This window comes from Carex rostrata, chromosome 6 (assembly GCF_964058835.1).
Source record: "Carex rostrata chromosome 6, lpCarRost1.2, whole genome shotgun sequence".
Classification (NCBI taxonomy): domain Eukaryota; kingdom Viridiplantae; phylum Streptophyta; class Magnoliopsida; order Poales; family Cyperaceae; genus Carex; species Carex rostrata.
The window spans coordinates 4,336,199-4,361,647 of record NC_135923.1 but is presented as its reverse complement, the minus strand read 5'-3'; the positions used below and the strand labels follow the sequence as shown (position 1 = coordinate 4,361,647).

At 34.8% G+C, this 25,449-nt stretch overlaps 1 protein-coding gene and 1 long non-coding RNA gene across 2 annotated transcripts; both read right to left on the bottom strand.

The window, feature by feature from the left end:
• Nucleotides 1–13,479: 13,479 nt before the first annotated feature.
• Nucleotides 13,480–15,422, bottom strand: LOC144555892 (uncharacterized). Its single transcript, XR_013512149.1, has 3 exons — nt 14,017–15,422; nt 13,782–13,978; nt 13,480–13,688 (listed from the first exon to the last, which is right to left on the bottom strand). It is a non-coding gene; the product is annotated as an uncharacterized LOC144555892 (long non-coding RNA).
• Nucleotides 15,423–18,199: 2,777 nt separating this feature from the next.
• Nucleotides 18,200–24,923, bottom strand: LOC144555571 (sucrose synthase 4-like). Its single transcript, XM_078303958.1, has 14 exons — nt 24,580–24,923; nt 24,145–24,296; nt 23,256–23,448; nt 22,748–22,866; nt 22,027–22,243; nt 21,567–21,662; nt 21,223–21,396; nt 20,878–20,994; nt 20,625–20,791; nt 20,309–20,533; nt 19,861–20,182; nt 18,972–19,216; nt 18,577–18,715; nt 18,200–18,479 (listed from the first exon to the last, which is right to left on the bottom strand). The coding sequence occupies exons 1-14, from the start codon at nt 24,808–24,810 to the stop codon at nt 18,441–18,443; spliced, it is 2,436 nt and encodes an 811-aa protein (XP_078160084.1). The 5' UTR covers nt 24,811–24,923; the 3' UTR covers nt 18,200–18,440.
• Between the last annotated feature and the right edge of the window lie 526 nt (nt 24,924–25,449).

Genomic DNA, 25,449 nt, shown 5'->3' with positions numbered 1-25,449 from the left:
GTGGAGACTAAAAGGGACGCAGGAGAGATTTCTTCGGTGAACCTGTTGTATAAGTTAAATGTTGAATAAATAGGTCACTGATAACTAGGGTCCATTGTGTAAGGAAATATAGTCACCGTGGTTTATTGCTACTGGTCTGTTCTGTAATCTTCACGAATTCACATCCTCTGAGATATCTCATATTTTGCGTGACTTTCTGGAAAATCTCAACCGTTTCAATACGTTCTGTGCGAATTTCAAAGCTCAAATAATACTGGCCCCCTACGTTACCCCGAATAGGCACTGGACACGTTGGTCACGCAAAATATGAGATATCTCAGAGGATAGCACTCGTTGGCGTAAGCCATGCGAATATAAGACAGCATAGCAGTATGAGGCGACACGTGTTGCGGAGAACTAGGGCCGACAGAATTTGTTTCAACGCATGTCGTATGTAATCCAAACCAATTCCAAATTGCTCTCGACTTGTTCAACAAATAGCAACAGCTGCTCGAATATTTTGGTTCCTTGTGGGAACCATTGGATTTTGTGCCAGTTAAAAAGGAAATTATTTCATTTGCTGCTGCGATCACAATTTTTATTCTTACTGATTAATTACTTGAACCCGCGAACTCTTTAAATTATGTTTTGGTGTTATTGTTTTATAGACTTAATTTTGATTTCATAATAAATTTCTAGAAGAGACATAATTGGATAAATGCACTATTTATGAAACTTTATACCGTCTTTTTTGTTCCTTGTCAAAATAGGCTTGACTATTGATGAGGATGTGTAAGTCCGGATGGACTGACACATGGCACAGGGATAGATAACCATAGCAAGACTGAGCTAAGAGGATAAGAATGTTAATAATATCTAAATAAAAAGGGGTTTCATATGTCGGTACCATGGTTAGCAGGTTAGGTGTTTTATCTGTCGGTATCATTCATCTTTTAACATTTGAAATATGGGCTTTCTGACAAGTAACATATTGGCCCATGGGCCCTTGTAAAGAAAGAAACGCTTACAGAAACGCCAAGGCGATCCGAGCCCCACCATTCCATATATATCTCCTTTCTATTCATTTTTTTCATCCGAGTTGGAGCTTTTATCTTATATACAGAGAGTTGGGCTGGGGTGCTATGGATAGCATAGTTGCCTCTATGCTACGGCTCAATATTTGAGTTTTCAAAATCCAAACGGTCGATCCGAACCGTTCATCTTATTCTCCATATTAATATCTGCTTGGAGACCAAATTTTATAATTTTCTGAATTTTTTTTACTATTTATTAAGCCACTTTGAAAATCGCTAATCCAACGGTTTTACTGTTTTGTGCAGCCACCGTTGAATCAACAATTTTGTAAAATACTTAATAAATAGTAAAAAAATTCAGAAAAATGTAAAATTTGGTCTCCAAGCAGATATTAATATGGAGAATAAGATGAACGGTTCGGATCGACCGTTTGGATTTTGAAAACACGAATATTGAGCCGTAGCATAGAGGCCACTATGCTATCCATAGCACCCCAGCCTAACTCTCTCTCTCTCTCTCTATATATATATATATAGAGAGAGAGAGATGGGCTATGGTGCATTGCAATGCATAGGCCATGGTGTGCATTGGACCATAAATCACCGATTCAAAGTTCAAATGACCGATCCAAACTGTTCATTTTGTTCTCCATACTAATATGTGCTTGGAGACAAAATTTTACATTTTTTGAAATTTTTTTACTATTTATTAAGCCACTTTGAAAATCGCTGATCCAACGGTGACTGTTTGGAACAGTAAAATCAGAAGCCACCGTTGGATCAGCGATTTTCAAAGTGGCTTAATAAATAGTAAAAAAATTCCAAAAAATATAAAATTTGGTCTCCAAGCACAAATTAGTATGGAGAACAAGATGAACGGTTTGGATCGGTCATTTGGACTTTGAATCGGTGATTTATAGTCCAATGCACACCATGGCCTATGCATTGCAATGCACCATAGCCCATCTCTCTCTCTCTCTCTCTCTATATATATATATATATATATATATATATAGGATTTGGCTAATATGCTATGGGTAGCTAAGAGGCCTCCCGTGCTACGGCTCAATATTCGACTTTTCAAAATCCTAACGGTCGATCCGAACCGTTCATCTTGTTCTCCATATTAATATGTGTTTGGAGACCAAATTTTACATTTTTTGGAAATTGTTTACTATTTTTTTAGATTTATTGAATATCGCTGTTTTTTATGGTCCAGATTTGTCTGAAAAACAGCGATTTTCAATAAATCTAAAAAAATAGTAAAAAATTTCCAAAAAATGTAAAATTTGGTCTCCAAGCACATATTAATATGGAGAACAAGATGAACGGTTCGGATCGACCGTTAGAATTTTGAAAAGTCAAATATTGAGCCGTAGCACGAGAGGCCTCTTAGCTACCCATAGCACCGTAGCCAAGTCCTATATATATGAGTACGGCTAACGCGCTTCCTCTAGCATATGGGCCGAAATGCTTCCGGTGGAAATTTGAAATTTCAAAATCCAAAAAGTCGATCTGAACCGTTCATCTTCTTCTCCATATTAATATCTGCTTGGAGACCAAATTTTACATTTTTCTGAAATTTTTTACTATTTATTAAGCCATTTTGAAAATCGCTGATCCAACGGTAGCTTCTGATTTTTACTGTTTGGTAAGCCACCGTTGGATCAGCAATTTTCAAAGTGGCTTAATAAATAGTAAAAAATTTCAGAAAAATGTAAAATTTGGTCTCCAAGCAGATATTAATATGGAGAAGAAGATGAACGGTTCAGATCGACTTTTTGGATTTTGAAATTTCAAATTTTCACCGGAAGCATTTTGGCCCATATGCTAGAGGAAGCGCGTTAGCCGTACTCATATATATATATATATATATATATATAGTGTGGCTAATTTGCTACCGGAAGCACTTCGACCGAGGTGCTTCCGGGGCTATATTAGCATATGTGATGTTCAAACAACAAATCCAAACCGTTAGATGTTTAATCTATATTACAATCTACTTGGAGACCAAATTTTACATTTTTTGGAATTTGTTTACTAAATCGTTGTTTTTATTAAAATTCTGCACCATCAAAAACAGCGACTTTCAAACCATCTTAATAAATAGTAAACAAATTCCAAAAAATATAAAATTTGGTCTCTAAGTAGATTGTAATATAGATTAAACATCTAATGGTTTGGATTTATTGTTTGAACATCACATATGCTAATATAGCCCCGGAAGCACCTCGGTCGAAGTGCTTTCGGTAGCAAATTAGCCACACTATATATATATATATATATATATATATATATATAGAGGTAGGCTAATATACAATCGATTGTTCCTAGCCTCCCGTGCAACCAAGTCGTTTTCTGATTTTTAAAGTCCAAATGATCAATCCAAACCGTTAGATGTGATCTTCATATTAAAATGTGCTAGGAGACCAAATTTTATATTTTTTGGAATTTTTTTTACTATTTATTAAGCTACTTTGAAAATCGCTGATCCAACGGTGGCTTAACCAAACAGTAAAATCAGAAACTACCGTTGGATCAGCGATTTTCAAAGTGGCTTAATAAATAGTAAAAAAATTCCAAAAAATGTAAAATTTGGTCTCCTAGCACATTTTAATATGGAGATCACATCTAATGGTTTGGATCGATTATTTGGACTTTAAAAATTGAAAAACGACTTGGTTGCACGGGAGGCTAGGAACAATCGATTGTATATTAGCCTACCTCTATATATATATATATATATATATATACATATAGAGGTTGGCTAAGATCAAAGTGGTAGTTCCTAAGCTTTGGTGCTACCAATTCATTTTTCAATTTTTAAAGTTCAAAACGTCAATCTGAACCGTTCAAGTTGTTCTCCATATTAAATTGTGCTTGGAGACCAAATTTTATATTTTTCTGAATTTTTTTACTATTTATTAAGCCACTTTGAAAACAGCTGATCCAACGGTGGCTTCTGATTTTACTGTTTTGTTAAGCCACCGTTGGATCAGCAAGTTTCAAAGTGGCTTAATAAATAGTAAAAAAATTCAGAAAAATATAAAATTTGGTCTCCAAGCACAATTTAATATGGAGAACAACTTGAACGGTTCGGATCGAGGTTTTGAACTTTGAAAATTGAAAAACGAATTGGTAGCACCAAAGCTCAGGAACTACCACTTTGATCTTAGCCAACCTCTATATATATATATATATATGGGCTATGGTGAGTTGCGAAGTAAAATGCGTTTCTACTTCACGCCGTATTTTTATTTTGAAAGTCCAAACGACCGATCCGAAAGGTTAGATATTTAATCCATATTGAAATGTGCTTGGAGACCAAATTTTATATTTTTTGGAATTTTTTTACTATTTATTAAGTATTTTTGAAAATTGCTGTTTTGCTGTGAATAGTAAAAAACAGGAAAATTTTCTGGACCATCAGATCAGCGACTTTCAAAATTGCTTAATAAATAGTAAAAAAATTTCAAAAAATGTAAAATTTGGTCTCCAAGCACATTTTAATATGGAATGAACGGTTCGGATCGACGTTTTGAACTTTAAAATCGCAAAATATGAGCGTGAAGTAAAATAGTCGCTTTACTTCGCAACTCACCGTAGCCCATCTCATATATATATATATATATATATATATATATATATATATATATATATATATTGGCTATGGTGCATTGCAATGCATGGAGGGGTTTGTACATTGGACCATAAATCTAAAATTCAAAATCCAAATGGCCGATCCAAACCGTTCATCTTGTTCTCCATATTAATATGTGCTTGGAGACCAAATTTTACATTTTTCTGAATTTTTTTACTATTTATTACGTATTTTACAAAATTGTTGATCCAACGGTGGCTGCTGATTTTACCGTTTTGTTAAGCCACCGTTGGATCAGAAAATTCTGGACCATCCAAAAACAGTGATTTTCAATAAATTTTAAAAAATAATAAAAAAATTTTAAAAAATGTAAAATTTGGTCTCCAAACTCATATTAATATGGAGAACAAGATGAACGGTTCGGATCAACCGTTAGGATTTGAAAACTCGAATATAGAGCCATAGCACTGTGCCAAATCGTAATATGCATAGTACCATAGACTCACTCTTTGTTTATTCATATTTTTTATTTTTAATACTTGACTAAAAAAATTGAGAGTTGTTTAGGGAATGAGAAATTGGAGATTACATAATATTTCTCCAAGAATAATGTTTCTCTAACTTCTTCTCTTGTTTCAGGAAATTAATCCAAAACTTTTACTATACCAAAAAACAATGTGGCAAAGAAGCAAGAGAAAAACATTAATAAAACAAGGGAAACAAATAAAGGTTAATTTGTTAATTATCCAATATACGAAAGCATTGATTTGTAACCTTAAAACAAGAATATGTTCTTCATTCATTTTTAAACATTTGGGAGCACCTAGCTATCTCCGTAACAATCCTCCATTTACCCCCAGTCATTAACTACTTGAATAATTACTAACTACATAGGGGGACCACTTACTATTTGAGGACCATCTAATATTTGAAAGATTTTACAACTGGCGCGCAAATATTCATCTATAACACATAAAGTATTCATACCTAAAATATCAAGTATTTAAAAAAAAAATTGGACACATTTTTAGAGGTGATTTTTTTTCTCTCCGTTCAATGTAATCAATATTTATAACGATCGGTGAGGAATTTTGCAAATCTAAAACCACGAATGTTTTCTACATAATTTTATCTTTCAAATGAGATCCATGATGACATACTTTCGAGTTGTTCGTTGCATAAGTATTCATCCTCATTAAGAAAGTATTTATTATCATTGTGCAAGTGTAAATATAAAAACTTAACACATCACTCATCTATCTTTTACAAGTTTTTAGAGGTGATTTTTTTTCTTCGTTCAATCTAACCAATATTTCTGATGATATGTGAGAAATTTTGCAAATTTAAAACCACGAATGTTTTTTACACAATTTTATTTTTCAAATGAGATCCATGATGACATACTTTCGAGTTGTTCGTTGCAAAAGTATTCATATCTCATCACGAAAATATTCATAACTCATCGTGAAAGTATTCATCCTCATCGTGCAAGTGTAAATATAAAAACTGGACACATCACTCATCCATCTTTTACACGTTTTTAGAGATGGTTTTTTCTTCTCTGTTCAATTTAAATAATATTTCTGACGATTTGTGAGGAATTTTGCAAATCTAAAATCACGAATATTTTCTACACAATTTTATCTTTCAAATGAGATACATGATGACATACTTTCGAGTTATCAGTTGCATAAGTATTAATATCTTGTCACGCAAATATTCATACCTAAGATATTAAGTATTCATTCATACACATTGAAGTATTCATCGTATACCTCTATTTTTTTTCAAATTTTTTTTATATCATTTCTTAGTACACAGTGGCTTAATTCATCATTAATAAAGCTTTGTTCTTTGCAAATAACTCTTCTACTTTATGAAGAAAGAGAACATAGATATGAAAGAGATTAATTGCATCTACAGTGATATCTCCATATTATATCTAAATTACGGCCCTGATTTACACTGAAACCTGTGCTTTAAAGCCTATAAATGTGGACTTTTTACTTATATTTCGATGAAATGTGGTACTGCTATGCTTTGTTTGGTATTTTGAAGGAAAAATAGCGAAAAACTGGATCTGACTACTTTTCATACGGCCCGTATGACATTTTGTACGGCCCGTACAAGATCTGCCCAACCACACAGAAGATTCCACAACAGAGGCACAAAGTCTCCAAGACAAAGCACGGGCATACGGCCCGTACGGGGTCCCCTACGGCCCGTAGGACGCTAATTCGGAAAATCCAGCTGGAATCTGAAATGAGCATAATTTAAGGAGGCCGAAAAGGAAGCCTCTGGGGGCGTAATCTGAGGTATTAAATGAGATATTCCACACCATAAAAAGGGGATTTCGTGGTTGAACCTGGACAATCTTCCCTAGGGGGAGCGAGGGCTTGGCTTGGAGAGCAGGTAAAGAGGAGAAAAACGAGAGTTTTGCGACGGATCTTCTTCGTTCCTCGAGTTTTGCCATGAGCTCCCTTATCATTATCTTTACTTGTTTTATTTGCTTTCTTTTCTTTTAGTTTCTAGGGCTAAGATGTAGTTTCTAGTTTGGTTTTGTTTGCATGCTACTTGGATTTTGTGTTGAATGCTTTGTTTTTACCTTGTTGTGTAGTATTTTGATTGCTTTATTTGTGGTTGCTTGAATTGATTAGTCATCCCGTTAGATGAATACGCACATCTAAGTGTTAGGAGCCAAGTCTATGACATTTAATCCAACCGAATAAAGTATATGAAGTAGGGTGAAACCAAGGAGTACCCGAAAGGTGAAACTTTCCTTGAGGCGAAAGTCCTTGGATACTTTTAGTAAACCAACAAGTAACTTGGATAAATTAGGCCAAAATGCGAAAGTTGAGGTTTAACGCATCTAAGAGGGAAGTATTTGAGTCTGGTAATCGGGTACTAGGCCAAAATGCGAAAGTTGAGGTGAGGTATCTGGATCTGGTCAATAGAAACCCTAAACATTAGTATCAACGCAGAAAACAGTAGTTGCAACATCAACTCGGGGGCCCCTACGGGCCGTACGGGAATCCATACGGGCCGTATGCCTCGGGACTAGAGATGGCAATGGGCCTAGCCCACGGGTATTTTGTCAAGCCCAGACCTGGCCTGCCCGTAAAAAATTAATGGCCCGCCTGCCTGGCCCAGTCTGACGGGCTTGAAAATCTAGGCCCAGCCTGCCCAATGGGCTTTTCCTCCAGGCCCAGGCCTACCCGTGCCTGCCTGCCTGTGCCCATGGGCTGCCTTACCCAACCCGGCCCGGCCATGCCCAATTCAGTTTTTGAGGCCGAATTTCTCCAACTTTTTATTTTGTTTCCCAGAAACTATGGCCTGTTGCACTATGCATTAATTCCAAATACAAGTATAACTGTAAAGATATTTTTTACGAAAATTAGAGACAACTAAGGCAGAAGCAATTACACAAAGAAATGATGCTATCAAGTAAAAAAAAGAGTCTAATTTAATAGCAAAACAACAATGAGATGTAATTTAACATAATAAAAAACATCATCCTCTTGATTAGTCGGTTCTTGCGGGGTTGCCATTTTGCCTACAATAAGAAGAGTATAGTATTAGTCCAAATTGCATTCATTTAACACAAAAACTAGTAGTAAGATGGAAATATGAGCATATTTATTCCATCTATAAACTTTTTACTAAACATAATAGTCTCTATTGCTACATTGAAAAAAAATTCAGCATAATTTCATCTATAAAATTCAGCACAATTCGTCACTTAAAAAAAATTCACCACAATTTCATTTCATCTACAAAATTCAGCACAATTCATCACTTTAAAAAAATTTCAGCACAATTCAATTGATATACTCACTTCATCAACAAAATTAAAATCAGAAAATATTAGCCTATTTGAACAAGTACCTCCCTTTTTGTGCAAAAATCAGAAAATCAGTAAATTTAACAAGTACTTAAATTTGAACAAGTACCTCCCTTTGTCTATTGCAAAAATCAGAAAATCAGTAAATTTGAACAAGTACCTCCCTTCTATAGCTGAAAATTAACAAGTACTTAAATTTTTTTATTATAACCAACAATACAATTTAACAAGTACATGTTCTAAGATGAAGAGAGTAATGGTTGCACCAAAGACCAGTTATTATTCTCCAAAGCAATAGACAAAGGTTAAATGTACCTAATGACAAAAATAAAGAACTTCTAAAAACAAATGATTTTATATTTTTCGGCTTTTGGATTTGCAAAATGTAATTCTCAATGTTCTTTTGTCAGTAATTTAAATTGCCATGTTAATTGCTGAGAATTCTGATTTTAGATCAGAATGAAATCATTTCTCTTGTAATCATTATATATACTTTTCAATAAAAAAAAAATTGTGAAGAATTAATCATACATACCTTGTTATGCCGCCTCCTTGCAATTTCAGCAAAATTCATTAACTTGAAAGTCCTGTTAACCCTATGCCATCTACAAAATATTCAAAGAAACAAAAGGTTGAAATAGAATTGACAAATTGTTTATGACATTCAACAAAACCATAGAGTTAATTTTAGTACCATAAAATTCTGTTGATTTCTCTTCAAAAGCCTTTTGTCCCTCCCTTAGATGTCTAGTCAACTCATTCCCTGAAATATTTATACAGAAAAAATAAAAGATACAGAATTTTCAACAATATAATCCAAAGCTGGTTTTTCATGGCAAGAAAAAAAAGCAAGTACCAGTTAGACTGGTGATTCGTTCTGGAATCCTTGAACTCCCTGATTCTACCTCAGACAAGAACACTAGATCAACTTTGGCTGGAATCTCAACTGAAATTAGATAATTTATAATAAATAAAATTGATCGATCACATCCAGAAGCAAATAACAGAAGAGAGAAAGAGAGAGATCAAGCTACATAATAATTAGCACTAGTAAGAAAGAAAGAAAAACTGAGTTAAAGAGATCAAACTACCGTGACTAGAGGAGTAGTGACACCGTGGCGGAGGAGTAGTGGCACCGGCGGCCTTGGCGGAGGACTGGTGGCGAAGAAGTGAAAGAGACGGAGAGAGAGCGATCGGGTGGCGGAGCAGTGAGATGGAGTGAAGGAGAGAGATCGCAACTATGGTGGCGGAGGCAACGATCTGGTGGCGGAGTGAAGGAGAGAGATAGCGATAGAGAGAGGAGAGACCGAGAGATACGAGAGCAAGAGAGAAATGAGACGCAGGCAGCGGCTGCTCTGGCTACAAAAGTAACAAAACCCTAGATTCAAATTGTTGTATTAAAATATAAGCCCAACGGGCTGCCTGTGGGCTTGGAGTTAAGCCCAGGCCTGCCCTGTCCCGTCCTTAGGCCCGGCCTTACCTGGCCCATCACAGCTCCGGGCGGACCGGGTAAAGGGCGGGCCGGGCGGATATTAACGGGCCTCCGGGCCAATTCGGCTTTTTTGCCATCCCTACTCGGGACTGAACAGAAATGAAATCTGAACCCTGGAAACGCCTTTTTATTCTTATTAAACAAAACCCCAAAAATATTTATTGTTTTGAATATCATTATTTATCTTTTTAATACACCAAAATCACATTTGCAACTTCTAGAGTTTATTTAATTTAAGTAAAGTCCAGTTAAGTTTCAACCGTCCCTGTGAATCGATACCTGATAATACTACGCGATTAGGATTGTACACTTGCAATCTGAGTCGAAAGTGTAATCAAGGTTAAAAGGTACAGCTTGCTGTACTGAAACTTTGTGCATACTTTTGTGTGAACATACAGATACAAAAATATTTTGATATAGTCGACAGTGATGGATTTAACCCGGCAGAGGCGTGCTCAAGTATTCATTCATACACGTTGAAGTATTCATTCATGCATGTTGAAGTATTCAATCCCGGTAGAGGCGTGCTTGATTGAGATGGAGTAACGGATGATCTCCGGCAGGACGTCCGTTGGAGCGGGAGTTGCAGGCATAGATGGGAAAAATAGAGGCGGAGGCGGAGGTGGAGGTATGAGAGGGAGGGAGCTTATTGTATTTACTATTTTGAGGTGGGAGAGGGTGGGAGGTGGGAGAGGGAGGTAGAGGCGGAGGTGGGAGAGAGAGGTGGGAGAGGCGAAGGTGGGATAGAAAGGCGAAGGCATAGGTGGGAGAGGGACGTTGAGGTGGAGGTGGGAGAGGGAGGCGGAGGTGGGAGAAGAAGATGGAGGTGGAAAAGGAAGATGGGGGTGGAAGAGGAACAAAGAAAAAGAAAAAAAAAATGTTGTTAGAAATGATAGTTATAGTTAAAATATAAAGTTAGTTGGAGGATGAATGGGGAATGGATAGGTGAGGAATATTATAATTACCCTAAACATTTATTGTTTGTTTGGAGACATAACTTTCATCTATAATTATTTATTATTCCTTTTTTATATTTCTTATTTTTTTAGATACTTTAAACAACTTTTTTTTTTCTTTACTTTAACTTTTAGCATCTCCACCTGTGTTGGTTATGCTAACACATGATCATTTATATTTCTTAGTAAGCAAGAAGGTGCACTTCTGACATTATATTTTCATAATTGGTTACATAATAGAAGAGGGATTCACTTACACTCTTTTTTAGTGACACCGTATTACACCCTATATTTTTAAAGTTTTCAAAATTCAAACAGTCGATCCAAACCGTTCAACATGATGGATATATTAAAATGTGTTTACAGATCAAAATGAACATTTTTTTTAATTTGTTTACTATTTCTTAAATATTTTACAAAATCGTTGTTTTTAGACCATTGAATTTTTGTACCTATCTTAATAAATAGTAAAAATATTAAAAAAAAATGTAAAATTTGATTTGCAAGCACATTTTAATATATTTATCATGTTGAACGGTTTGGATCGACTGTTTGGACTTTGAAAATGTAAAGTATAATCCGGTGTCACTAAAAAAGAGTGTAAGTGGATCTCTCCTCTACATAATATTATGACTAGTTAAGGGCCCACACGTTGTCGTGGGGATTGAAAATCTTTTTTGATTACTTTTTTTAAATGTGATATTTGTAATATAATGGATTTGTTAAATTTAATTATATGAGTGTGAAGTTTTTTTTATGTGTAATATTTTTCTCTCACTTCTCTCCTTATAGTTAATCGTCACACCAAGTCATGGTGCATAAAAGTATGTGTATGATATGATAGAGTTGATTGCTTTTCTAAAAATTGAAAATCAATTATTAAAGAATTGGAAGTATAATCAATCTTATATTTTTCTAAAAATTAAATGTATGTAGTGCTTATGGAAGGTGGGATCCGCGTATCCTTGGGTGATAGATGTATTAACTGCACAAATCAGATAAAAATATTTTTTTTTTTTTAAAAAAAAATTTAATTTACATGGCAGAGACTGCCAGATAGAAATCAGATGAATAGGGCTGTCAAAAAAGCTCGCGGCTCGTGGCTCGCCTCTAGCTCGCTCGGTACTGGACCGAGCTGTTAACGAGCCAGCTCGGCCCAGGCTCGGGCCAAAGTAAACGAGCTAAGTCAGAGGTCAACTCGGACCGGACTAGCTCGGCTCGTTAAGCTACAGTGGATTTAGGATTTAGTCCCGTCTAATTTTAAGTCCAGTCCCATTTTCAAAGGCGCAATTATGCAAAATTGATGTATTTTCAGTTTGGGAAGAAATGATATGGGCTTTAGTTGCTTGAAGATGTGCCTGCTGGACGATTTCTTAAATTTTTTGAATGGGTTTTCTTATTTTTTTATTTTTGAATTTGTATAATAGCAGCCCAATAAAGCCCAGTGAGTCAGCTCGTCAGCTCGCGAGCTAGCTCGGGCTAGCTTGTCACAAGCTGAGCCAAGACTTTTGGCTCGGGACCCCTAGGTCCAGCTCGCTCGGTCCAGGCTTGGGCCAGAATTAACAAGCTGAGCCAAGGCCCAGCTCGGCCCGAGCCAGCTCGTTTACAGCCCTACAAATGAAAATGTTGGAATTTAAATTGTAAAGATAGGGATGTGGATCATCCTTATAAGTCTCTATCAATTAGCGAAGAAGAGATGACAATAAACTCTCCTTGACGATAATTTCTTAATTTTATACTGTAAACATTTATATACTTAAGTTAATAAAGCAATGGTGCAACATCATTTTGTTTTCACCAAATCAATTACTTTCTTTCTTTCTAGACTTAAATGGTAACATATGTCAATCTATTTCGTGCCACCAACTATTGGTCAAAAATAAAAGTTTAAAGTAAATAAATAGGACTACAAATATCAATAAAGGGAACTTTTTGTTAAGACTACAAATATCTACTATACAATTTAAATAGGCTCTGCATAAAAAATTTATGTGAAATTTTATAACCATAGGGTCTTCCTATAAGCCTATAAAATATTATGCACCAAGATTTTAATAAATTAGACAGATCATTTCCAATGCATAGAGTACAAATGCTTGCATGCGCAAACTTAACTTGGACCGAGCTTCTTAAGCATGGATCAAACTAAAAGCATAAAAAATATTTGATAAAATAATTCAACCAAATAATTGACTATTGAGGTAATATAGGTAAATGTCTACAAACCAAAATTTTAATTTTACAAGACTTTCATCCTTGTCAACAATATTCGATGAATTCTCTCTTCAGAAGAAATCTGAACCTAAACCTTGAAAATCAATATGAAATTAATAAAAGAAATCTTAGATACAAATTTAAATGCTAATTGTAAAGAGAAATTTCAAACCAGAGTAATCTCGTGTAAATGATAATTTATGTTTAAGTTGCATACAAGTCCTAAAATTAATTATATTCACATAAATAATTATCAAAAATAAAAATTAATTATGTTCACATAAATAATTATCAAAAAAAAATTTGATAATAAATAATATTTTACTGGTTTTGTTTTGTTTTGTTGTGTAAATGATAATTTCCAATGTTATCACAGAAAGCCATTAACAAAGTCATTTGTCTAGCCAATCAACCGTTCCTATTGGAGAAATTACATCACATAAATTCGAATATGTAGATTGAAAAGAAGCCATACCCAAAAAGTATAGGGAGAAATCCATTGTAGAGGCACCGAGACCACACAAGATAGAGACCACATGAAAAGTTTATCCAAAATTGGATGTTGCAATTTCTACAAAGTTGAAACAATTAGTACCTAAAATTGAAAAACAGAAAACATCTAAATATTTAACTAAAGGAAAATCTAAAGAAAACAGTGCCTCACTGGAATGGCATTAGAGCTTGGTTCCCTGTATTTGCTGGTAAAAGATTGATCTTCTTTCATAATTCCTACTACCCCTCCTAAAAAAAAAAATTAAAGTTTACTGTTTAGTCCCTGGTTCATCCAATTATGAAATATTCAGAATTTAGATGTTGCATTATCTGGGCCTGATTCCTTTGGTCATCTGAAGGTATGCATTCCTTCGATTGCCTTGGCACCGACAGATACATTTGCATACCTTCGATTGCCTTGGCACCGACAGATACATGCGCAAACAAAATTGGAATCAACAACATGTGGGTATTTTCCCGAAGTGCTAAGATGATAGTGACAGATACAATATAAATCTTATTGTTGGACTACAATCATATTTGTGTCTATATCTGTATGGGAGTGACAATGAAAGTAAACTTAAGAGATGAGAAAATGACAACAAATCAGCTTTTCACTAGATTCTGATCAGACGGTTTAGATACATAACTGGATTGCCCTTTATAACACCTCATACCAGCGTGGTACCAAAAATAGAGCAAATACCATAATTACCCTTTATGGTACATAACTAGACTGGTACATAATCAAACTTTTTATAAAAAATCCTTTGATAACATGACATACATAAATAGTCTCATAAAATAAACATAACTTTATTATAGTGGCATCTAGATCCTATATGACCAGATCACTTGAATTCAATTCGGACTGGCTAGAATTCTTTCCAATAAAAGCACAAGCAAGCTTCTGAATCTATATAGCAATATTATCACTCAATCCATCCAAGGAATAACTTTAGCTTGTATACATCAATTGAATTTAGAGCCTTAAAGTGCAGAGAATCTAAAGAGAGTAGCAAAGAAAATCAAATGCTAAAAACATGTACATGTTGAACTAACCCATCTGCACCGCAGCTGTAGAATACATGTGAGCTACCAGGTTCAATTGTTATATTGTGGAGTGTGGACACTACCACCATGAGACCCAATTTTCTTTGTGTTTACTCCACCATCCTCCTTGATCTTACCAACTCTAACTTGATTGAAACATTCGCAGTTAATTTGTACCTATTGATTCTTATAACAATTCAGAATTCAATTACAAGTCAGATAAATTATTTTCAATATATTATTCAGAATAACAAAACCGTACAAATAGTAAACGATTTGTAAAGAACAAAATATGATTATACCTATGTAACATACCGACATTCGGAATCCATTCTGAAAACCCAAATTACTGAAAAATCCAAAGATGAATGCTGACTGTTGTAATATAAAAACCAGTAACACAAAAACAATCTCAAGCACTTAATAAGCCAAAAAAAAATGGTCAATGGAAATAGTGGCCACTTATAGGATTGCTACAAACTGAAGAAAAATGGCAGAATTTGGTAAAAATAAATAGAAAAGATTGAGATATCTAACCTTCTTCTTTGCGGCTAGAGCTTCACACCTTTCTTAGGGCCTGAGAAGTTCAAATGGCTTATGAGACATAATGCATTGCAAAATAAAAAAATAAATAAATCGAGATCTCAGAATTATGAAATAAGAAACAGAATGCAACTAAAATGAACAAGAAAAACGAGAGAGACTTAGATCGGGAAAGAGATGCGACGTCATACCATGGCGGCTCTGGATGGAGGGTTAGGGTTTTGCGGCTGGAGAGTTAGAGGTCGCGCAAAACCCTAGGCAACTGTTCCATCATTCCTCATCTCTCGCTCTCTCTCTCTCTGACGCGCTGTGTCACAGACTGAGGCTAAATTGGGGAAAATCCAAATTGATTTGGACTTGGTCAACGAGCTTAGAGAAGAAGGGCATTCGAGCAGAACGGGAAGAGCAGAGGAAGCATCGGGCAGAATAATTAAACCAAATGAAACACTGACAGTGGGGCCAGAGCTTGATTCAAAGAAGTCTATCGTTGAAGCGCTTGGCGTGATATACAGGCGCTGTAAAGTGGGACCAACATGTTCAGAGAGGGAGGCGCTGAGTTCATCCACGGGAGTGCTGAGATGGCAAGCGGAGGTTCAATGAAGTAATCCAACCGACGGATTGGATTGATTCTAACTCAAAGAGCTTCGTCTATATAAAAAGAATTAGTCTAGATATTATGATTATGAAATCTGTTGTCTGATATTTACAATTTTTCAGTTTTTACTTTATCGTTTCCTTGTATCCAATTTACCAGTTTAATTGAATTACAGCTTTTCTTTGTTCCAATTAGAATTCTTTGTTCTTGTTTGAGTTGTGGGTCGTTACACACAGGGGCTTTTGGTTCTTCTCTGGGAATGAAAAGGAAAAAGAAAACGGAGGCGAGGAAGGAAAAGGGTTAAGAAAAGGGAGACGGGGAAGGATAGACGAAAAGAAAGCGGAGCAAAGAAAAAGTAAGAAAATGCGTGAAAAAGGAAGACTTAAATATTACAAATTTTATGTGGCTCTATGTGTAGCGAACTAATGTATAACTAAATTTAAACCTGTACACGTACAGACACGTAAAATAGATGTATAATATCTTATATTCAACACAATGATTTACAACAGTTGGATTTGTTAGATGGAAGACTGAGATTATCTCTGAACAGATACACCATTCAGTCCCCTTTATTCAACCCTTTATTCAACGTGCTATTATAGGAGTTATGATATGATATTATGTACTTTTGAATAACATTTTTTACAAGTAGAGAATTTTTATTTATAAATATGAGAGTATATATTTCATGCTTTTTGTAGTTCAAAAGTTCAAACGCATTCCTTGGTAGTTGGTACTAGATTCTGATAAGAGGGAGACGTTAGCTGTGAAGCACACCAAGGCGTGCAGCCCTCAGAAATCAACCGAAGTTAACAATTGCGCTAGCTGAATTCTAATAATTTGATATTCATTGGATCTGCTTCTAGATTCGTGCCTGATGAGTCGTTTGCTTCTAGATTCGATATTCCCTATTGCCTATCTACTCATATCTTACATAATTCTTTAATTAAAAAAATAATATAATTGTTGTGAAATTTAGATGAAATAGTTACAATGAAAGCACTATTGTTTCTTCAATTTTCAAGTGAGAAGCTATAGGAATCGTAATGGTGCTGCAACTCCTAATATTTATTAAAAAATTACTGTAATTATATAAATTTTCTAAATTTAAATTATTGGAATAATAAAAATACTTTATGGTCATTTGATTTTTTATTTGATTTTATTATTTTGCTAAGTTTATTCGAGGAAAAAAAATCACAAAATAAGTAGCAAAATAAAAAATAATAAACTGAGGAGACATTTAACTCTGACAGCTACAATTTAATAAAGCACAAAATATCAGAAGCCAGAGCAATTGTATAAGTAAAAGAAAATGAAGCTGAATATCTATATTTGAATTTGATATACAGTGGAACTTCAATCAATTAAATTTTCTTTTACATTAAAACTAAAGCGATGTAAAAATAATTGAAATTTCTAATCAAAAGCTCACTAATGTCCTGGCGAACTACCGCTTTCTTGTAATGATTTTTTATATAAAAAATCTTGTGAATCTTCTCTGGAGACTTATTTGTCATTTGATCAGCCGCTTTTTTGCATATCAAATCCAATAGTTTCTGATTGTCCAAATAATTTGTTGACAGAATAAGATAAAAAACCGTCGCTTGATCAACATTCACAAATTCCTTTTTTTAATTCTCGATTTGGCTTTCAAATTTGAAGCTCATCACTAAATCAACTTTATTAGACTTGTCTTTTAAATTTGAAACTTTCATTTTGTTTTGTATTTTACTATTGGTTTTCTTCAATATCTTAGAAGTGATGTAGTTAATAATTTCTCTAATTTTTTCTTTTGAAGTAACCGATCTCCATTTGCAATGGATCCAAAAGCTTGCTTAATATAATCAAAGAAATATGATAAGTATGAAAGCGTCATACTTTTAATAACACTAACATACCGCATCCATGCTTTTTCTTCGTTAATTTTAGGTCATACTAATTTCCTGAATTTCAATAATTTGTCTAAATTAATTAATTTTAGAAACGACTCATTAATGTCACGAATTCAGATCCTCATCTGAGGTAACTAATATTTTGAGTTTGGATATGGACTATCTGATCAGAATCCAAACTAATTCAGTCCGAAGTAGAATGTACTGGTACCTTTAGTATTTGTGTCAAAGCAGATCAAACAGTTCTCTCATTTTTTTTTTGTTGAGAAGTCCGTAGGCACTTTCATTGATCACGGTTTTGTAGTACATATATGAGTTACATCAGTACGAAGAACACTGTCTCAGTCCCCTAATTATTAGGTAAGCTACATAGTGCATATTAAAAAAGTAAAGACAGTAAAGGTACACGAAATTGGAAAAAAAACACAGAGGACTTGAGTGACTGGTTCTCATTTATTATTACACATTCTGAGCATGACATGGGCAGCAAACTGCCATGGCTGCCAATATTCGAACAGTTCTCTCATTTATTATTACTCTTTCTCAAAGCAACACTGACATTTTGTCATTATGACAATCTAACAACAACACAGTAATTAGAATATAAAGCCAAAAGTTGGTTACATAGGCTTATCAACTTTAGCATAATGTACAAACAATTGCAAATTTAGTTCAAACCAGGTAGCTTCAGGACGAATAATCTAGAAAATTCCACATGATCTTCAACTGTAGTTACCATATATCAGTGCTTGTCATCAACTACAAGCGGCACAGATTTTGCCTAAAATCACAAGAAAATTATAAAACGTTAAATGTAGAAATTATTTCAGTTGGACGGTAAAAGTGAACACTCCTAGTTACCACACAGAAGTACATACCAGATCACGAAACTTCAGTATGTAAAACATCTCGAGGTACCGGCGGGTCTCACGCCTTTCAAGCTTAGACACATATTTCCAGAAGCTATACACTCCAGCCAGTGTCATCAGCCTCTCTGAGTATATCTTCCATGTGTACCTATTTATTTTTTATGACAATTCTTTTGTAAAAAGGATATAGATGTAAAAAGGAGGTATTGGCAAAAGAGTGATATCATAAAGATACAAATAGCCAAATTACCAATCCTCAATCAACAAAAGGAGAGTTAACTATTTTGTAATGAAAATTGGAGAACCCAGAACCTACAGGTAAAGCAGCGACTTACTGCCTATTGGATTGCAATTGGAAATTGGTAACATGCACAATTATGCAACAAAATGTATAAAAGTAAAACCTCTCATAAATACGCTGGAGACCACCATCAGAAATTGCCTTCCAATAACCAGGGTCCTTGGTGCTTTTTTCGAAGAAGTCAACCAATATAGATGCGGCCTGGTCCGGGTGGTACGGGTCTATGTGGAAGCCTGATGTGCCATGCTCTATTATCTCAGCAGGACCACCATGCAATGTGGCAAAGGTTGGGAGACCACATGTCATGGCCTCCACCACTGTCAAGCCGAAGGCTTCATAAAACGCCGGCTAAAATTAAAGGTAGACCGGGATTAATTTATTTACATATTTATTATTCACATATTTATTATTCCTATATTTTAGAGGCATCACAGCTCCAACATATTTACAATTTGTAATATCAATACATTTTGCTTTGTTCCTTTTACTTCTAATTTTAACAAGCGATTCATATTAGTAAGACATTATTTTAGCACGCTCATTTCATTTGTTATGAGAAAGGAGCAATAATAAAAAAGATGAAATTAAGTCAAATCTTTCTTGTTTACTACTACACATATATGTTATTATCTATAAAGTAGGAACATTATAACTTTTCCAAAAGGGCTCACATAACATATAGCAAAGGGAAGGAGGGATGTGACATTTATTAAAATCTCGAAATTTCATATTTACATTTGTAGAAACATAATATAGGGAACAATTTTGTATAATAATTTATCATCCAAAGCGAATAGAATATACAACTTAAATACATATTGCTTTTTTTTTAACCATAGACAACAATGAAAATGAGTAAAGGACTCCCTTTCCTTATTGATATATCATTTTATTTATAAACAAATATTTTTAAACATTTTTCAAAAAGGGAATAAACATAAGAAACTTCGGATTCTCTACAAATAAGGGGGCAAATGATGTAAGAACTTTACCTGAACAAAAACACCTTGGGTATCAGCAATGTAGCGGTATAGCTCACCATTGCGGGCCCGGTTTGTCTGGGCCGAGATCCACCTAAACTGGCCGAATAAGTCATAAGTCTTTATCAGCTCATGCATTTTTTCAATCTCCTGAATTTCTTCCCGGTCGTTGGATCTCTTCACATCATTGTAACCCGCTACCACAACCAAGTTAGCAAGTTCTCTCAACTGGGCACATTTAGCAAACATCTCCACCAGACCCGTTATATTCTTGACCTTATCAAGCCGTGCCATAGAGAATATGATTGGCTTGGAGCGATCATCCAACCGGCCACTGTTATAAAAAGCAACATCAATTTATAATTCTAATTTTAGTGTTGCTTCAAAGAGGACTCAGTCAATTTATAATTATTAATTATATAGTGCACTGAAGCATCCAAAAAGGAACTCAGTTACTCACAGGTGCTCATCATTTTGATCTGGGTCAAAAAGAAGTTTCTCAATTGATCCATGAAGCGAGGTAAGCCTTTTCTCATTTTCTGTGTATGGGAAGTAAATTGACATATCTGCCCCTGGAGAAACTATGTTGAACTTGGGGTCAAAAACGTCAATTCCATGGACCACACGGTACAGACCAGGCAAGGTGAAAGCTATGTGGCTCTCATACTGGCCAACTGTGTTTTTACTGATGGAAAAGGAATAAACAATTTCATAAGACCAAAATTAAGATAATATGACAGTAATTATGATAGAAGTAACAGCGAATAATAGAGAACCTTCCGGCGATTTCTTGGTAGGTGCTAGTGATAATAAAATCAGCATTATTCATCGCAATTAAATCAGCAGTAAACTGGCATGAGAAATGATACTTCTCTTCAAAATTCTTCCAATAGATGTCGGAATCAGGATACTTTGTTTTCTCCAATGCATGAGCTATGTTGCACTACATTATATTGCATAACAAACAATGTTAGGACAAATATTACATAGATAATTAGTCCCTTTTAAGAATATATATTAAGATTATGCCTGTGTTATCCCGAGCTTGTATGCGAGCAAAGAAGCAACAAGATTCCCGTCACTGTAGTTACCAATTATAAAATCTGGGGTACCCTGTAGTTCCGCCACAATCTCACTTATTGCGTCCTGGATACAAAGACATGTAATTATATAAGATTGCATCATTTGATTTGAAAGGATTATTAGATGACGCAAATGTGGTTCTTAATTTCTCGTTAGGTCTCCAATTGAGCAACTGAACATTCACTTTGTGTACTTAATTGTTGGTATTTTGAGTATGGTTTAATCTGGACTTGTTATAAAATTGAGCAACTGATACCATCCAATTCTGATTATTACTTATATATTTGATACCTCGGCAAATCGCTCCAAGTATGGCCAGACATCAAAACGCGAAATCCATTTGCGTAAAACTCCCTTCTCATTTTGAAATGGGACCCGCAATATGTATGTGTGCTGGGTCCCACTAACCCTCTCTAGCCTTTGGTTGACAGTTGTCCCTTTAGCCTCTGGTATCAGTCGAGTCACCTTTATTTAATCAAAAAGGAAATCAGCATAGATCTTGCAAAAATGACTCCAATAAACCAATGAGGCAACAGCAAAGTAACTAAGTTATGTACTGACACGAAATGTAGCAAAATCAACAAGTAAACAAATAAACAAATAAATAAAACAAACAAACAAACAAACAAACTCACAATAAGAATCTTGGGGTCAACATCAAGCCCCTGCTTTTGCATCCTCAATAACATCTCATGCTCTAGTGCTCGTACTTGATCCAAAATATACACAACCTACAAACCACATTTTAAGCAAGAGTTTGCAGTTGCATCCATATCACAAAATACATCAGCAAATAAATTAATAAATCGAAGTATAATGCAGAAGTAAATGAAAACAGAGAAATGGTACTATTTATTATGGATCGTATGGTATTTTACATTGTCATTTTCACTTTTCACTTTGTATTCCTTTCCTTAATTTTCCCAAGTCCATTTCTTTCAGCTTTTTTTCTTATTTTTAAATCTGCATTAATTGTTTATTTGTTTTAATATTTGGAATTTCCAGACTTATGTCATTAATGCCAAGTAAAAGTAAATATGCATTGAAATTTATAATATTTCTATGAATTAACAATGTTATTTCATATTAAGGTACCTGGCCACCAGTGTCAGGCAAGCCCAGAACATTAGCTTGGCCGAAATAACCATGTGGAGAAAATATGACAACATTAAACACCATTGGAATTCTCCCAAGAAATGTTTCTAGTGTAGATGGGTCGGGTGCCTGAAGGATGTCCAATAAGAGATGGATCATCTCCAGGACCCGCTCTGCTGTGTCACCCCAGCCCTTCTCCAAGCCCATTTCTTGAAATCTAAATTTATTTGCAAGATCAATTTAAAATTTTTTTGGTAAAGAAATTTGATTAGTGTACCATGTTGTGGTAAAATTGTTGTTTACTGGGTTCTATAAGAACTGCAGTCCTACTACTGGGTACATTCACAGATAGAGCCACTTAGCAAAAGAGTCCTTACTACCGGATTTATTTACAGATAGAGCCACTTAGCAAAATAGTCCTTAATACTGGGTTTATTTACAGATAGAGCCACTTCGCAAAAAAGTCCTTACTACTGGGTTTATTAACATTCCTTATCTTAATATATTTTAAAAAACATCTATGTTCTATATATGCTTGGTCTTCTTTAAGAAAAAGCGTATATAAGAATCGAGGTTGTACTAAGTACTTTCTTGTACTTCATACACTAAGTATTTCCTACAAGAAGTAAACTACCAAGTACCACTAATTTATTAGAATTCCCATGATAGGTGGTGGTACAGAACAGCAGGTTCAACAGTACTTGGAAGTTTAAAGTGTTACTGATTAGCAAATTGAGAGTAGGGAGCGTCGGCTGGAAGCTTCAATAGGTAATCTTCAGCCTTCGACAGAACAGATTGAAGCCTTGATATACTTTGGATTCTGTCATTTACCATCAGCACCTACTCAAGAGTAACACAACAAGTCACCACATGCATTTTATAAAAATTCAGATATAGAGAAACTCAACCTTAATTTGTCGAGGCATCATTGCAACAAGTAATGTTATATTAATGCAAGTTTGGACAAAACTTTTGCCCCAATTGCATAATCGGTGCTAAGTTGATTTAGGTGAAGCTGAATTAAAATTGATTTTAAATTGTCCAAATTTGGGAACCCCCTATGCTACCAGTAATGTTTTTGGTGAGATAATAAAATAACCACTTATATTTGTCCTCTAAACCCAGTTTCACTGTTGAAACTTATTCAAGGTTTAATTGATATTAACTTTGAATTAAGCCTGAAATTGAGCATGTTATAAACTTCATATATATAAATTTAAACAACTTACATGGCCTTTATGTTTGTGAGCCCGAAGAAAATCAAGCAATGGCTCCAAGCAATCTCTATTGCGGAACATACTTGAAGAGAGATGCCTATTTAAGAATTGCACGCCATTGCCAATTGAAGAAGAACGGGTTGGTTTTGGGAAATTAGCATTGAATGGCTCGAAATCAAGCTCAAGAACATGTGAATCATGCAAGCTGTTATGTACTTATATTGTGTCAGAATCAAAGTCTAATCAGGTAAAGTAATTTATTGATTCAATTAAAGTAATAAAAGCACTTAATCTTTGGTTCATAGAAGGAAAACAAGGATCACGTTTGGACTAAAAATTAAGATAACATTTTCGATAGGACTTATTTTTATATGATTTCTGATAAATAATTATATATGAGTGAGGCTATGGTATTATGCATAGCGCATATTTGTCCATATTATGGATCAATATCTTCATTTTTGAAGTCCAAACAGTTGATTGGAACCGTTCAACACGATCTCCATAAGAAATGTACATGTAGATCGAATTTTACATTTTTAAAATTTTTTTTGCTATTTTTTTAGATAGGTAGAAAATCACGTGATCTAAAGATTCTAGACCATTAGTGATTATTTTAGAAATGAAGATCATGTTGAACGGTTAGGATCAAATGTTTGAACTTTGGAAACGAAGATATTGATCCATAGTATGGACCAAGCCGCGCTATGCATAGTACCATAGCCTCACTCATTATATAGCACTCTTTCTCTTAAATCTTAATCAACTGCAATTAGCATATATACTAAAGCCACTATAATCTGACAATTCCATTTTTAAGTGGAATGCAACTATGCTTTCTTAGACCATATATGATCCAACAACAATCAGATCAAGTCTAATTTGATACGTTATCACTTACGAGCCATTCACGAGTTCTTCCTTGAATCTTAGGTACTCAGAAACATTCAATTGTTCCACACTTAGTTCGTACACATTGACGCGCACATATTCCCATACACCTGGTCTCGGCCGCACGGCTATGGCCACAAGTGGTGGCAGAACAATAGCTTCCTACAAAAATTGAATAAAGAAGTTGGCATAAAAGAAACACCAATTTGCCTATGCCTCATTAAAGTATATAGTTCTTGCAAAGTTACACATGCTCAAAATTCTACACTGAAAAGAAAATTCCTATTTCCTCAAATACCCCGAACTTTTCCGATTTTTTTTTTCAGGGAAACTTATCCGATTTTATGTGTTTTTCAATAATATTAATTCTGCCACAATGAACTAAAAAAAAATAGAAATAAATGAACTTTATACAAAATAATAAAAAAACAGTCTACTTGCTTACTTGAGACGATTTGAGGACCTCTAAAAAGAGGCCTTCAGAGAGGCGGTCGCGGGCATGATCTTCTATGGCCTCGAAAGCATCAATCAGATGGTGTTGCTGGAGAATTCCCTTTCCTTGTGCCACATATTTGGAGAGGAGAGCAACCAGGTAGTTTCTATACTCATTTAGTGTGTCCTCTACTCTCTCCCTCGTGCTCCTCATCCTTTCCAGCCTAGGTGTCGATGACGCCATGGCTAAAGCTCAGTTCTTGTGTGTGTGATAAGAGGAAAAAGAGGGTGTATTTCCGTTAGAGAAGGTGCGAGAGAAAAACAGAGTTTCACGGGTTATGTGGAAACTAAAAGGGATTCTGGAGAAATTCCTTCGGTGAACCTGTTGTATAAGTTAAATGTTGAATAAATAGGTCACTGATAACTGGGGTCCTGCGAATATAAGACAACATAGCAGTATGAGGTGACACGTCTCGCGAATATAATCCAAACCAATTCCAAATTGCTCTGGACTTGTTCAAAAACTAGCAACAGCTGCTCAATGTTTTGGTTCCATGTGGGAACCAAATCAACCAATGGATTGCATGTTTAGTTTTTAGAAGGGCATAATTGGATAAATTCACCATTTATCAAACTTTATACCGTTTTTTTTCTTGGTTAGAATCATAGTTACAAAATTCGCTTATTATATTCGAATAATTTGTTTTTTGGGTGATGCCGAATTGAACGCCGAATTATTTGGTTGACCGAACTTTAACCGAATTAAATTCGAATAATTCACAAATTTAACGAACTTTTTCCGAATTTTCCGAGTTATTCACGAATTTTCTCAAAATATATATATATATATATAGAGAGAGAGAGAGAGAGAGATGGGCTATGG